The sequence below is a fragment of the Neofelis nebulosa genome, chromosome 5 (assembly GCF_028018385.1).
Source record: "Neofelis nebulosa isolate mNeoNeb1 chromosome 5, mNeoNeb1.pri, whole genome shotgun sequence".
In the NCBI taxonomy this organism is placed as follows: Eukaryota; Metazoa; Chordata; class Mammalia; order Carnivora; family Felidae; genus Neofelis; species Neofelis nebulosa.
Genome location: NC_080786.1, coordinates 136,820,715 through 136,837,417, shown reverse-complemented (window position 1 = coordinate 136,837,417; position 16,703 = coordinate 136,820,715). Strand labels below are relative to the sequence as shown.

The 16,703-nt window shown below is 33.0% G+C and overlaps 1 protein-coding gene across 2 annotated transcripts in view; it reads right to left on the bottom strand.

Annotated features, from left to right (window-relative positions):
- Nucleotides 1-10,791: 10,791 nt before the first annotated feature.
- NCAM2 (neural cell adhesion molecule 2) overlaps nucleotides 10,792-16,703 on the bottom strand; it is a 529,034-nt gene continuing 523,122 nt past the window's right edge. For both annotated transcript variants that reach the window (XM_058731784.1, XM_058731785.1), the window contains 2 exons: nucleotides 14,626-14,745; nucleotides 10,792-11,760 (listed from right to left, as the gene is read on the bottom strand). In XM_058731784.1, coding sequence (XP_058587767.1) covers nucleotides 11,649-11,760; nucleotides 14,626-14,745 — 232 coding nt within the window. In that variant the 3' untranslated portion in view covers nucleotides 10,792-11,648. The remainder of the gene's footprint in view (nucleotides 11,761-14,625; nucleotides 14,746-16,703) is intronic.

Here is a 16,703-nt window from a genome sequence, read left to right as displayed (position 1 = left end):
TTTTTAATTTTATTCATTTATTTTGAGAGAAAGGAAAAGTGTGTGCATGAGTGGGGGAGGGGCAGAGAGTGAGGGAAAGAGAGAGAGAGAATCTCAAGCAGGCTTCGCACTATCAGCACAGAGCCCAGTGCAGGGCTCGAACTCACAAACCATGAGATTATGACCTGAGCTGAAGTTGGATGCTTGACTGAGCCACCTAGGTGTCCCTGAGATTAACTTTAAATATATTAATATATATTTTTTCTTGATATGTGATGCTTAAGGGAAAAAATCTGAACAGAAGTGGCTTAACATGAATTTGAATCTTGTTTCTGTCCTTCCTCAGATATATAAAACGAAGAAAAATCATTTCACCTTTCTGTTGATCAGAATTCTAGTTATAAAAATAATGGGAATTGGAACACCTGGGTGACTCAGTCGTTTGGGTATCCAACTTCGAAACAGGTCATGATCTCACAGTTCGTGGGTTTGAGCCCCGCGTTGGGCTCTGTGCTGACAGCTCAGAGCCTGGAGCCTGCTTTGGATACTCTGTCCCCCTCTCTCTCTACACCCCCACTTGTGCTCTGTTTCCCTCTCTTTCTCAAAAATAAATAAACATTATTTTTTTTTAAATAATGGGAATTAATAATGAGGCGTCGAGTATCTATATACACTGTATTATTTATTTCATTCACTGTGATTTTCTAAGTGTAAAACCTTTCTATCTATTGCAACTTTAGTATTTTGAGCCATTTCACTGCTTGGTATGATGTATTTTATTGGTCACTGCCAATCCATCATGCCTCTTGATGAAATCCTCTCACAGTGGCTGGGTGAGCACAACCTTTGGATGTTGTCATATTAACAAGAGGAGTGCAGAGGCTTGATAAAAAATTGCACACTGGAACTTGCGCTCCTGAAAAACTCCCTTTTGAAAGCCATTCACCATACTCTAAAGATCTTTGGACTGGACTGCAGAATGATCTGAGGTTCTGCAGAGAAAGACCTAGAGGGAGAGAAGCCATTTTCCACATTCTTGTTTCCCCTGAGATTCCAGCCAAATGCAGCTGTGTAATTGACCTGAGCACATCAACAAGGCAAAAGAACTTCAAATTGAGCAAAATCTATACACAAAAATCATAATATAATAGTGTAGTTGCTTTGCCATTATATTTGGCAGTGGTTTATAACGTAGACTGGTGGGCAGAATAATAGCCCTCAAAGGATGCCTAGGTCCTAATCCTTAAAATCTGCAAATATATTGGCTTACCTGGGAGAAAAAAAAAAAAAAAAAGTTTGCACATTTGATTAAGTTAGGAATGAGGAGAAGGGACATTATGTTGGATTATCCAGGTAGACTCAATATGATCTCAGAGCTTTTTAACAAGAAATAGGGAGGCAGGGAGCATGGGTCAGAGAAGGCATGTTGATAAAAACAGAGATCTGAGTTATGCAATTGATGGCTTTGTAGACGGAAGGTTACTATGAGTTAAGGGATATGGGCAATCTTATAAACTGAATGTTTCTATCCCATTCAAATTTATATGTTGAAACTCAATCCCCAGTGTGAAGGTACTTGGAGGTGAGGTCTGTGGGAAGTCATTAAGGTTAGATTAGGTCATGAGAGTCAGGCCTTCGTGATGAGGTGAATGCCTTCATAAAAAGAGAATTATAATTGGGGTCTCCCCCTGCTCTTCCTTTCTTTCCCTCTCTTCCTCTTTCTCTCTCTTCTTTTACACACCAAGGAAAGGCCACGTGAGGACATCACCAGGAAGACGACCTTCACCAAACCCCCATCCTTGCTGGCACCCTAATCCCAGACTTCCAGCTTCCAAAACTGTAAGAAACAAATGTTGTTTAAGCCATGGATACTATAGTAACATGTTATAGTAGCTTGAACTAAGACATTCTAGAAGCCTTCAGACTAACATAATCATGCAGGCACTTTGATTTTAGCCCAGTGAGGCCCATATCAGAGCCTCACGTGTACAACGGTGGAATAATAAATTACTCTCTTGTTTTGTTCTGTTTTGTTTTGAAGTTACTAACTTCCTTTTACTTTCTTACAGCAGCAGTAGGAAACAATACAACTCAGGTTAGCGAAACACAAATTGTACCTGCAAGTGGGTGACTATTGTAACAAAACCTGAGACTTCTGTCCTTACCTTTGTGACTGGATAGGAGCTAAAGAACTGGGTAAGGAGACTGTGAAGTGCACTAAAACAGTTGCTATTAGAGACTGGAGACAAAGATAACCAAGTTTTATACAGACAGAACAATTAGGGAAGCTGTTACCTGTGATAAAATGGAAAACGGAAAATGTATCTAATGAGTTTGTGAATCTGACTAAGGAGATTTCCAGGCAGCATACTGAATGAGGTAACTGTCTTTCTTTTCTTTTCAGGGATGATAAGCTCTTTCAAGAGAAAGATGTGCTAACAAGATATATGCTCAAGTTGTAAGCAGAATTTAGAAGGATTAATTTGTACGCAAGACTTGTTCCCTCCTTCCACATTTATAGCCTTCAAAAATTTCTCAAAGTAATAAATGGCATAAGGATAAATATCAAATTAGGCTATTGTCAGTAAAATATAGTCTTGAGGTCAAAATCACAATAAGGGTATCCTTTGTTTAGGTCACATAGAAACTTAGGGAAGTGCTTGTAAGCTTTCTTAATTAGACAAATGAGTTTTTAAGAAACTTAAAGGCAGTATTCAATAGGACCTCAATTTGCAGCCCAATGTAGAGAGGAGACTGTTTTAAAGAGATTTGAGAAGGTGGATTTTGTCTAATGCAGTGGTTATAATTTGATACATAAAAAACCTCACAGTTTTTAAAGGAGTTATATCAGCTTGAACTTAATGGGACTTGGTTTAAATTAAAATACATTCCTAAGTACTAGATATACCTGACCAGAGAGCAAGACAAGAAATGTGTTCAGCTACAATCACACACAATTTCCTACAAAAAAGGATGAATGCCTCAAAGAGTTATCCTAAGAGCCCCTGAGAGCAATGGATTTAGTAACCATACCCAGGGTGAGTAGAACTGGATCCAAGCCAAGGAAAGCGTCTTAGGCTGGAGACAAGGGGAACTGGTAACGTTTGATCGGATGGATTTCAAAATTTCTATAGACTTGTAATCGTTGAATTCCTGTATTTCCTCCTTCTTTATATTAAATGATAATGTCAATTGTTATTTTTCTGCTCATGTCTCACAATTGTCTGTAGAGGTTTCTGGGGGGCAGTTAAACTGTCTTTTGAGGTCCCAGGCCTCTGCACTGAAAAAGCACACCCAAGACATAATAACTGAGGAGTCTTACTAACACCTCAAATTTATTTAGTTGAATTAAGTCCGAAATTTAAGCTTGATTCTCTTAACATAATGAAATAAGACTTTGGAAGTCTTGGGAAGGGGATATGTAAATTTTGCATGTGGAAGAGATGTGAAACATTAGGAGACAGAAGGAGGATGTTTCCATACTTATAACATGAATATTGCTTATATATATCATGCTGTTGACACACCCTGTTATGGTCACACATTGCCTATATGTTTATTCACCAGTCGAATATTCTAAGTGTGATGCAAACAGAGTCTTGTCAAGCATGTATATACACCAAGGCTTCCATGTGTAAGGTTTCCTCTTCGAAACCAGTAGCCACATGAGTGAACTCAGCTATACCATTTGGAGTCAAATTATCACCAAGCTGAATCAAGCCAATCGATATGATCATGAAAAATAATATATTGTTGACGGTGTAAGCCATTACACTTTGGCTTGATTTGGTATTCAGCAAAAGATAATTAAAACAGAAGAAGAAGTAATGAAAGGAGAAATCATGCTTTCAACTTTTTCGGGGACTCAAATTTAACCTATTGATAAATAATTTAATGAATTATGAAATGATTTATTTATGGTCACTCTCTAAAGGATGGGAAGTAGCTGTCTAACACAACTTAGTTGAAGTAGTGTTGAGGTGCGCCTGGGTGGCTCAGTCGCTTAAAGTGTCCCACTGCTGATTTTGGCTCACGTCATGATCTCATGGTTAATGAATTCGAGCCCCACACATGGCTCTGTGCTGACAGTGCAGAGCCTGCTTAGGATTCTCTTTCCCTTCTCCTTCTGCTACCTTGCTTGCATGCTCTCTCTCTCAAAAAAAAAATAATAATAATAATAATACATGATTATCTCTGTATTGAAATACAGAGATAATCATGGCCACCACTTATTGGTATTCTCTGTGGTAGACACTGCATAAGGAGTTTTATAAACATTATCTCAATAAATCCTTACATCAACTCTTGGAAATGAATATTATTCACTTGACAATCATATTTTACAGATGATGAAATCAAGGTTTAAATTTTCATATACATTGCTTAAGTTCAGAGCTAGCAATGGGTTGTAGAATTGGAATGTGAACCCAGGCATATTCTACTTCCAATATCTGGCTTCTATGTATTGTGTAATACTACTTTAGTGATGTCAGTTCTATCCCCGCTGCAACTTTGTGGGACATTCTTGTCTCATCTTTTTTTCTGGTGAATACAGATGTGGATCTCTTGGTTTTTTGAATCAGTGAAAATTTTATTTATGCTTTTCAAGGGATGTTTCTATTTGAATTGGCAAGAGAGCTTCACGTAGTCAATCTTCCCCAACTCCCACTGAGTGATCTTTAGTATAAGTTTCTTCCCCCTTCATAAGGGGGAATATTATGCCTTCCTTCTAGACCCCTCCTTTTATAAAATGACTCTTCTAAGAATGTTTGTAGTTGCTTGATTCTCAATGTGATTGGTTTGATTTTGGCAATCATTCCTTCTTGTATATATCTCAATTTTGTCAGGCCATTTCAGGCATGGTTCATGCTTGTGCTATGGCAGATAATGGAAGATAAATGATCTCTAGAGGGGAATGTGGAAATTGGAGGTGAAAGAAGAGACGTTGATATGAACTGAATCATCAGGTGAAACTATTTTTTTTCTCCAAATACTAAGATATGTTAATACTGGAAACCTCTGCCTTTATAGCCTGCTGCATTAATAAAAAGACCCAGTAAATTAAATTTTGAGCAAATTTAATATTATTCTAGTACAATAGTATAGTTGCCTCCCCTATGTCCCCCACCAAATATTCTGTCTGAGAAAGGTAAGTTAAGTTATCCAGGAAAGTTAAAATACCCAAATGTGTGTATTTTCTTTTAGAAAACAAAGTTATGCCAAGGACACATATATATATGAGACACTTCACATAAAATAGAAAATATTATTTATGATTTGAGAACATTCTAAGTTGTACGTTGAAAATTCATTCAGAAAAGTTAATGCAATTGAGAGCGAAATTTAAAGCGCTGACTCCATATATGACATCAATCTTAGGAGCATGTATTCATTACCTATATTACAAATAAAAAGAATTATAGTAGGCAATGGCTTATGTTAGAAAGAAATAAAAGAAATTCTCTAAAATACTAACAAAGTTACATGATCCATTTTTATCATATATCAGAGACTTCATTTTGGCCTCTTTCTCATGGTATGTTTTGTATTTTATTATCATTGTTCTTTTAATTAAATATAGGATACTGACAGAGCAAGCACAATATCCACCTATTTAATATTTTTTTTCACTCTTGACCACGTATTTAATGTTATTTTTATTCTATATGTGTATGTACTTCGTGATATTCGTATGGCTGATATTAAAAATTGCTCCCTTGTGAAAACTTGATATTTACTTTTTTTTTCATTTAAGAATAAGTTGAACTTTACACTGATTAAAAAAATGAAAACACCTTGTATAAGCATGTGAGGAATGGTTAGCTTTATTCTTTTATAACTCATGAAATCCTGCACGTAGATAATCTATATAATAATGGGAAATAAAATTCCCCATGAACTAGAAGTTATTAACTTCTAGATTGTCACTTCAAATGTGTCTCCAACCCACTGAACCTCTAATTTCTGTGTGCATCAGAGTCACCAGAAAGTCCCAAAGCCCTTTCCAGATTCTTCTGATTTAGGACATGTGTAGTGGGGTCCAGAAACTTACATTTATTTCTAGCAAATTCCCAGGTGCTGCTGATGTTGCTGGTCTGGGGATCAGACTTTGAGAACCACTGTTACCGACTGTTTATTACCAAAAGATTGGGACTCAGGGTAAGGCAAAGTGGCAGAAAGCATTCTCTTTTCTTTTCAAATATATAGAGATAGGTTTGGAATTTTTTATTTTAAATGAAAATATTTGTCAAGTCATAAGCTCACTCACTGCAGAGATATTATTCAAAATAAACATAAATGCAACACTTTATTAAAGTAAAAGTATCTTTACTATTAATATACAAATGGTGAAGAGTGACAATTTTGATATACTGTAAGCCATACTTTCAATGTCTCTCATAAATACAAAACTTCAACATTTGCAGTATAATTTTTACAGTTTAGACATATATATACAGCATTTCATAGGGACATACCATATTGAAATAATAATAAAACTTTGTGGTAGCTAACTTAAGAGTATAGAATTTGAATGGATCTATATGTTAAAGAAAATAAAAGTATGTTTTAATGAATACTGAACACAGCATAGAATTCATACGCCAAAAGAAAAAAACAAGGTTTTTTAACCTTTATTTCTAAGAAGTTCACATATTCCTAAGAGAGTTTAGAGCAAAAATGCTAAACCATGAACATTCCTTTAAGAACTGGAACAAATATATTTGCGCTTAACAGTACCATTTATTGTATATAATGCATATGGTTCTCGAAAAAAATCCTATCTGCAAAATTGAGGCTTAGGTTCTGTCTATGTTAACTTCTTCTCCTCTGGATTTCAGTACATTTTCTGTTCGCATCAGTATAATTGGCCTCAATTTTTACCTAATCAGCGTTCCTAGTCCCTGGTCCAGCACTTCTCCCACTGATGTCCTTCCTGTCTATCTCAAACGTAGAAGTTCAGTTTGCCTTTCTGGATTCTCAGTCTTTGTTCCTCTATTCTCCTATCCCTGGCTGTGATTTGAAGTGCTCCGAGTCATTTGCTTAATTTTTTTTTTCCAAGGAGGGCTAAAACCAGATGTTACTTTTAATGTGTTTTCTGTGTTTTCATTTTAGAAAAAAAAGTGGCAATATTAAATTTCTATAACCAGTTTTTTTTATGCGTAATTATGAACATGATGTGGGCCAACCTGAAAATTATATAAAAAAAGTAAAGTGGTGTTACCAGCTAAGGTATTTAAGTTATTGATAAAATTCTATAGAGAATAATGAGCTATTTTTTTAAGAATATTAAATGTGTTATCAAATAAATATTAAGGATTATATATAATACAAAAGTCTACGAGGGGAAATAATTAATCTATTAGCATTCTTGTATAATGTTGTTAAACAGCTGCATCCACATGACTAAATGCAATTTTTAAAAAAGGGAGAGGAAGGACCTGGAAATTATATTTATTCAGCAAGTACTATATCTAGGCTCTTGTAAGTTTCCCATTTACACATATAATTGTTTCATCTCAGAATGTGATTAAACCCATGAATAGAATACTTTCTTGAAAGATTTCCATTTTTGGATTGAAGTACTTCATTTCCGTGACCTTCCACAGTTTATTTTTAGCATACTAATACTTCCAAATGCAATTTCAGTGTAAGAGACAATGTAATAATGCTTCGAAGAATGAGTTAGAAAATGAGAACCTTTCCTCTCTAAAGACAAATAATGCAAAAAAATCATTTTAAAAATATCTTCATGTACTCATAAAGTTTGTCAAGTAAGCACTCTTGATATGATTGTGAGAAAGAACTCCACAATCAATTGTGAGCAATTGAAATTGAGCATTCACATTATTCTTCAAGAAAAAGACCATTGTAACTTTAATAAGTAATTGTAATATGCTATTCCTATATTTCTCAAATTAAGAAATGGAGAGTATTCTATCATTTCAGTTGTAGATATTTTTATCAGTGATTATCTTATCATCAACAATAAAGGATGATCTATGATCCTCAAATAAATCATCAGGATAAATACATCAGGATAATGTAGACCCAAGTAACACTAAAATAATTTATCCTATCTTAAAAAGTTATCTGTTGTCTTTGTCTAACAAGCGGTAAAACACAATTTTAACAATATCTGGAACGTATTTATTACTTAGAACAACAGTACAGACAAAATGAAATATATTTAGTGTGCATCAAAAGAATTGTCATGAATGGAAATAAGTTACACACTATAATTTTTATATTTAGATATTTTACTCAAGTAAAGTGATTTGAATTGAGCTTCTTGATTAAATGTAAATAAGACAGTACAATTTCAGTGTCACAGATATGAGCAAAATATATCAATAAAGATTGCAGTTTTTTTTCTTTTAATAAAGCTGAATGTCATGCTAATCCAAAGGCACAAATATATCTTAATTATTTAAATAAGAAGCATAAAATAAAGGTATGATTATAAAGTTACAATTCATTGTTGGCACTCAAATAAATAATTTGATCAATAAAATCCTATTTATATAAATGTTTAAATCAAAGACTAAGATTCATGTAAACTTTACTGGATCAAATAACCTTTGAAAAATGCTTTTATAGGTATTAATATTAAATATTAAGGGAAATTTTGAGAAACATTACATTAATGTTAGACATTAGCATCAATAAAATGGCAATAAGTCAACCCACAAAAATAATAAATAAATCTTTAGAAATCACAATCCTTAAATTCTTTTGAAGATCCTTGTAAAATGTGTCGACACATCAGTTTGTGCCAGTTAAAAGACAAAACGCGTCAAAAATATTACTGTTCCTTCTTACATGTTGCTGAATATAGATTGTCATTGCCTAATTGCACCTAAGCAACCTATCAAGAAATACCAATATTTTCAGTGATGTTTTTCTTCTTTAAAGTAGAATAGGGTTCTGAATATTTAACCCTACTTTTATTCAGTCAACTCCTTTGACATTTTATACATTTAAGAGTACTCTCAGACAGTAAAAATAACATTTATACAGTTATATGGTATGTTTAATCTAGATAAGAATGAAAAATAAGAACAGATTATTTCAGTTCTACTCATATTTTACAATTTACTACAAGCATCGCTTATTTGGAAACTTTTACAAGTAGATTAAGTTGGAGCATTCCATTGAAATGTTAATTTTTTTTTTTTTTTTTTTTTTTTTTTTTTTTTTTAAATCACAGTATTGCCTTGCTCCTGCATGGCATAGATTTCAAGGACAAGAGATAAGGACCACTCAGACAATTGAAACAGTGCACTTGAAACAATCTGTCTACAATTAGTTTCAAATTATCTGCTAACTTCAGATCATTATTCCACATTAGTGGCAAGAAATTTAACAGCATATATATGTATATGTATATATATATTTATATAAAAGAAATATTTAAGTAAACTGCTTTACATGGAAAGTCCATAGAAATGAGAGAAACAGAACTTTCAGATTGAGGAAACACAAAAATATTTGTTCTTTATTATGATTTCTCTGCTCTTGAAGTAGCACAAATATAATAATAGTAAACATGCTAAACTGGTTTCCCAGGTTTTCTAATTCTTTCACCATTATTAGTTTAAAACCATGTAGCCCTACCCAGGAAAAATTAGCGTTCATGGCTATTGCTTCATGGACACTTTACTAAGCCCCTTTACTTTGCACAAACAAATTCAAGTATTTTGACTAGTGATAAAAGGGGGGAAAACCGTCAAATAAAGCAAATAGGTGATCAAACATAACTTAAATAACAACAGTCAAATCCATCAAAAGACCAGTTGGATAACTTCTACTCAAATTCCTAGGTAGGCCCAGGAATTCCTTTTCTTCAAAATATGCCAGAAAAAAAAAAAATAGCTAGGAGAGTTTCCTGCACTATAATCCTGTGAATTATGCTAAGGACACTGGAGATTTAGTGCACGAACATGCAGATGGGCACGATCTGCCCTGCTGATAACTAAAGTTTTGTAAAATTAGTTGTCTTTCCTTGCCTGACAGTTTCAAACACTTTGTAAATAGAAGTGTCCATGGGTAGCATTAATATTACATCTAATATTCATCAAATTATCTTTATAGAGAGACATGCTAAGCAAGTTGCTCCTCACTGTGGAAACTTTCCTCCAATGTTCTATTGGTACGCATTCCCCAACCAGCCAGGATCTGAGTCATAATACCACCTGAAATATTAAAGATTAAGAATGTAACAGGGCCCAAAGAAACCTTTTGCTCTCTAGGGTAAGAAATAATTTAAAACCTGCTCCCAACTGGTATGTATATTTATAACCAACCATAAATACATTTATTTTACCTCCCATATAAGTGAAAATCATGTTTCAGGCTTTTACCTCTGGGAGTTTGCATAGCTTGGAAGTTAATAAGTATTTATTCTGGTATAGGCCTTAACAAGTCATGTTAGAAACACTGTGTTGAATAGCCAAGGAATTTCTCCAACCAAAGTTGCTTATCAAAACCTTAAAATGGCTTCTAGCTACAACATCCGAAAGAAAAACAGTGACAATTCAGTCGGTTATCACTGACACTTTTGTGGAATGTTTAAATGTTAATTTCTTCTTAATTTAACCACTAAGGATTTTAATTTCTGTTTGCCAATTACATTTAATGACTGACCTATAACATTCGCAAAATAAAGTTTTAAACAAAGATTATTTAAAATCATGGTCAAAAAAATGTATCTGAGTTTAAAGTATTTGAACACTAAAGACTAATTTTTTTGATAAAATTATTTAAAAAGCAAAAGATAATCACAGATTTATAAATATATCAAGACAACATTGATATTGTTACCATTTCAGTTTACTTTATTTGAAGCTGAGGGCAGAAATCAATATTATTTTCACTTGCAATACATTTATTGTTTTGTGTAATCCATAGTGAGTGATTATGGCATATATAAAGAGATAGAGATTTACGGAATCTTTCTAATCTAATTATACACACAAATATTCTTTCAGATGGGTAACAATTTTAATCTGGCACTTTAGTCTATCAAAAATGAACATTGAAATAGCACTGTAATTATAACTTAAAAAGAAATTTCCAAAGTTTCTCTCGATTTTTAATATCTGCTAAAGATAACTGGCTCCTTCAAGCCCAAGTTCCCTGAAATTCTCCTGATAAAAAGTGTAACCTTTATCAACTGCTTTCATCTTAAACTGAAATCCACTTTAATAATCTATTTGCCCAAGATAAGATTAAAAACATGCAGGGCTTTCTTACACATTTAGCTCACAAAGATTTTGTTTTCTTTCGTGTTTTTTTTTTTTTTTTTTTCTTAAACCCCTATGTGTTGGAGAGGTTGTTGGATGAAATATATAGTTCTTAAGAAACAGAGCACTTCAGCTGTATAACAAATTGCAGTACTTGAATCACAGAATTAAATTGATACCCAGGAGGTGGTGCCAGTCAGGTCTCTATATTGAAATTCATAAAAAAATAAACAACAACAATAACAACGACAACAACAAAAGGTAATGGACCATGGGCAGGAATATTTCATCATATGTATATGTGTACAAGCTATTCCAAGCTAGAAGTTTCCCAAGAAATTAAGGTCAATGGAATAGTTTTGGTCATAGGGTCACTGCAATCCAAATGCTCTTTGTAGTGTTGTTTAAGCCTCTGTAATCTCGGTGTTATGCTTTACTGTCATCTTCTTTTGATTGGATGATGTCATTAGAAACCTTAATTTCTATAGTTTCTGGATTTAAGACTTCTTTTCCATTTTCTTCTTTCAAAGGCAATTTTCTGGAAGAAAATAGAAAAATAATAAACTTCATTTTCTAAGGCAATTTATGTGGTATTTCTTAATATTTAAGTTACTGTTTTACAGAAGGAAATATTGACAATTATTAGAATGGAAAAAAAAAGATTTGTTCTAGTAATAGCAAATTGATAGAAAAATAAGTAAATAATTAGACAATATTGTCTATTTTAAAGATCTGACATACTGCAGAGTGATGAATGAAACAATATACTTGTGGATTTAGATGTACCAAAACTTTCACCATAGGGTGGCTTAGATTTGGTAATCACTTTTTGATATGAAAAATATAATTGTTTGGAATCTCAAAAAGCCAATAATCTTATATGTCAACTAGATGAATTACTAGTACCTAAATCGGGTTTTTCGTTTTTGTTTTTTGTAGATAAAAGCAATGAATAGCCGCTGCCATATTGTTACATCTAAACTTCAAAAGCTGGGTGAATGAGCTCTATTCTTTGGAACTTGTGAAAGTAAATATATTTCAGCATTTTCTCACTTTTCTACAGTTACTGCGTATGTTTTCTTTAATTGGTCTCTTTCCACTATTATTTTTTGTATTATTTCTGTATCATCTATGAGCATATTTTTGAGAGTTGTTTTCAATTATAACCTATGAAGCAAAACAACCTTTATTTCTTAATATTAAGACAGCTTCACAAATCTTACTGTGATGACAATTATGTAAGATTTACAGTTTTTTCTACCAGTCTTGAGTTGGTTTACTATTATGCCTTGTGTATATAACTTTGGGGGTCAAATTCCCTCCCTTGACAAAATATTTTTTCTACAACAACAAAAATTCAAATTTGGTTCTATACTTAACGTCGCCATTTTGTGGGGTAGTGAACGTTACTATACTAGTTTCTCTGGGATTTACTTATAATTTCTTTTCTATTTTTGAAGGAGAAGAGCAAGCCATTGTATTCTGAAGATCAAAGCTATTATGTGAAAACTAACCGATCAAAAGTAAGTCACAGGTAAAAACTACTACGGCTCACTGCTGAGAATGAAATAGCTTCTACTTTGTACCCACGAGGGCGGGCTCTTCTATGTGTATTATAAATAGTGCTGTTACCTTTCTTACCTTCTCCCATTCCCAAGTACTGCACACATGGACAACAGAAGATAAAAACAATGGGTCACTTCTAGCAGCGAAACAGAGAAATTTAGAGCGTGGATGGTTAGCATAATGCTTAACATATCTCTTACTTAAAGAACTACCTATGAAGTTTGTAATTCACCAGTGTCTTCGACTAATTCTTGGACGATGAATATCTGTGTATCTAATTTTTCACTACTTACGTTTCTGTTAAATTGTTCTTATTAGATTATAGTTAATTCTATTATTTTTATATTGAGTATTTCTTTTCAATAATTGAGGACTGGAGTAGTTCTTAAAACATCTTTTTTTGTTTTGTTTTTGTTTTATTTTCGCAAAACATACCCCTGTCACGTGTAAGATAATTCTTAGCTGGAATTTTTTTTTTGAAGTTTAAAGATTTTCTTTCTTTCTTTCTTTCTTTCTTTCTTTCTTTCTTTCTTTCTTTCTTTCTTCTTTCTTTCTTTCAAGATTTTATTTAAATTCAAGTTAGTTAATGTATAGTGTAGTCTTGGTTTCAGGAGAAGAATATAGTGATTTATCGCTTACAGTGTTTTATAACACTGTAAGTCCTTAACATTTCTTGGCTAGTTTCCACACACACCAATCTCTCATTGAATGTGTTCATTAATAGATAGAAATTTGTTTTGTTGTGTAGTATTTTGCTTCATTTGAAATACATCTGATTTCTGATGGGGAAACCTATAGTACCCACCACATAAAAGCTGCCTCTACAAGAGTAAACTTCAATATAGAAGGTAATAATCTCTAAATGCAGTCACTGACATGACCTGAGGATTTATACTGAAATTTTAGCAGCAGAGTAGTGCTTTGTACTTCTCTAAATTGTAATTATTTCAGCCCCTTGAGAGTAGATAGGAGGGATTTCTGAAACAAGTTATTTTCTTCACCTGTGACAACACTCATCTTTAGATTTAGGATGAGAAGCCTAAATCAAATTTCTCTGCAAGGGAATGTTTGTTGCTAAAGAAAAAGGGATCCTTAAAAAAACAAAAACAAAAACAAACAAAAAAAAACAAAAATAAAAAAAATAAAATTTAAAAGTCATTTTAATGAGCAGTATTTAAAGAATAATGTGATAGCCCTGCTTTTGTTAGTATCCAATAGATTCCATAGAATACTATTATCACTGCTTAATAATGCCTTTGGCTTTAATCATTTTAACTTTTATGTGCCTGAACATCATCTTTGCACATGTTCATCATCTTTGAATTGAAATATCTGCTATGGCTATAACGGAGCTCTGATAGGTGTAGAAAGAAGTAAATAATATAATCTTGAATGGAGAGCAAGCACCATTTCCTATATAGACATTAAAATGATAGACAATATAACACTATTTAGTCCTCTTCCTAACGAATAATCTTTCTTTTTAAAGTAGACTTTTGTGTATTTCACACTATTAATTTTTATTTTAAATTAAAAATGCATTTGAAAGTATTACTTTCTTAAAGAGTAACATATGTGTAAGAAAATCCATCTCTAAAACCTTCCAGCTTTTTGACATTTTTACATCAAATTATAACTGTATGTTTGAACAGTAGATTTTCTCTGGCATCCATACAAAATTTTTATGTGGAATGTCTCGGTAGAAAATGGATTTTTAATATTCACATGTATTTTCTTTGAAAGAGAAATACTTTTCCACAAATGATATTATTGTAAATATATGCTACCATTTTACAAATATTTATCGAAAAATAATTAAGCATTTGAAGCTACATACTCAGGTTCTGTTAATGGTGTGGTTTCATTTGGCTCATTTACTGGGCTCCCATCCTCATGGTTAGTAATTCTTTCATCCTCTGTTCTCATCTCCACTATTGGTTCTTTTGATCCATCTTTCCTAGAAAAATAACCAAACAAAACACCTTACCCAAATAATGAAAAAATAGATGCATTATGAAACATAGTTTAGAACCTCCACTAATCCCTTCCTCAAATCCAGCATGCTCATATTAAGAATACTAGGGGGTCCTTGGGTGGTTCATTTGGTTGAGAATAGGACTTTGGCTCATGTCATGATCTCATAGTTCATGGGATCCAGCCCCACTGGGGGCTTTGCCCTGACAGTGTGGAGCCTGCTTGGGATTCTGTCTCTCTGTCTCTCTTTGCCCCTCCCCTACACTCTCTCTCTCTCTCTCTCTCTCTCCCTCCCTCCCACATGTGCCTTCTCTCTAAAAAATAAACATTAAACACATTTTTAAAAAAAGAAAAAGGGGCACCTGGGTGGTTTAGTGGATTGGGCCTCTGACTTTGGCTCAGGTCATGATCTCGTGGTTCATGGGTTCAAGTCCCGTGACAGGCTTTGTGCTGACAGTTCAGAGTCTGGAGCCTGCTTCAGATTTTGTGTGTCTCTCTCTATCTCTCTGCCTTCCCCCACTTGTGCTTTCTCACTCTCTCTCTCAATAATAAATATTAAAAATAAAAGAATATCCCTAAGAATTTTTTCATTTAAATTCATCATGTAATTTTCACTCAGAAAAAAGTAGAAAGAAGAAATTCCATTTTGTCTAGATGCTTTTTCTCATCAAAACTGTTATACAAAAGTCCAAATTTTGAATGTGATTGTGCAGTTTATTTAGAGAAATAAATTAAAAAAATATTTTTAAATAAAATTATGACATGAAGTAGCTTTTTCCCCTAACTAGCCATATGTTTTAATTTTTTATTTGAAATATAGCATCAGCAATATTGCTTTTATATTAAAATTTGGAAGATAAAATTTATATATTTTGTTGTTTTAAATGCCTCTATGAATTTATATGAATGATTTTAACTATAATATATATTGACTTAACATATGTTTTCAATAAAATAGTTTAAATAATAATAATATTATAACATGTATGCGTGATGTTTTCATTTGTAATTTCAAATCCATGCCAACTTTATTGGATTTTTAAAATAAGAGAGTAAGTGTAATTGTTCATAATTGTGAAAAGTATAAAGTTTGTTGCAAAGTCTCATACCTCAAAATATGAACAAAAAAACAAGGAAGGCATTCAGTGATGATAAAGAGTAAAATGAGATGTAAAGATTAGAAATGATGCATTCATAATATAGATTATCATGATGGAGCACATCCAAAAGCAAAAATAAAAACAAAAAAAAAAACAAAACAAAATGTCAGGAAAGAGATAGCGGTCTTCTACCCAGGGACATGGTCTCACCACACAATCCTGCAACTGTACTCTAACATCCTTACCCAAATGAATTGAAAATCTAGGCCCACACAGAAATCTGCACATAAATGTTTATAGAAGTTTTATAAATGGGAACCAATGAAGATGTCTCTCAAGAGTGAATGGATAAACAAACTGTGGTATATCTGTACATTTAGATATTATTAAGCAATAAAGAGAAATGAAATATCAAGCCCCAAAGACATGGAGGAAGTTTAAATACATATTGCTAAGCAAAATAAACCAATCTGAAAAAGGCTATCTATTGTGTAACCCCAATTACATAATATTTGGGAAAAAAGCAGTTACAGAGAAAACAAAAAGACCAATGGTTGTCAGGGGTTCAAGGTGAGGGAGGGATATAATGTGGAACTCTGGATACATTAAATCTATTTAATACTGTAATGGCAGATATATGACGTTAAAATCAGTTAAGAATCAAGTAAACTAGGAGTACACACAAAACAAAGCAAACAACAAAACCCCAACAATGGCACGAATATTTAACAGACCTCACACGTGCTGACACTTGAACAGGAAGTATTAAGAATGATAAAACACTTTTGATCACGTGGCACATTTGATATCACTCTTCTCTCAGTATGTAGGTCTCTCACAT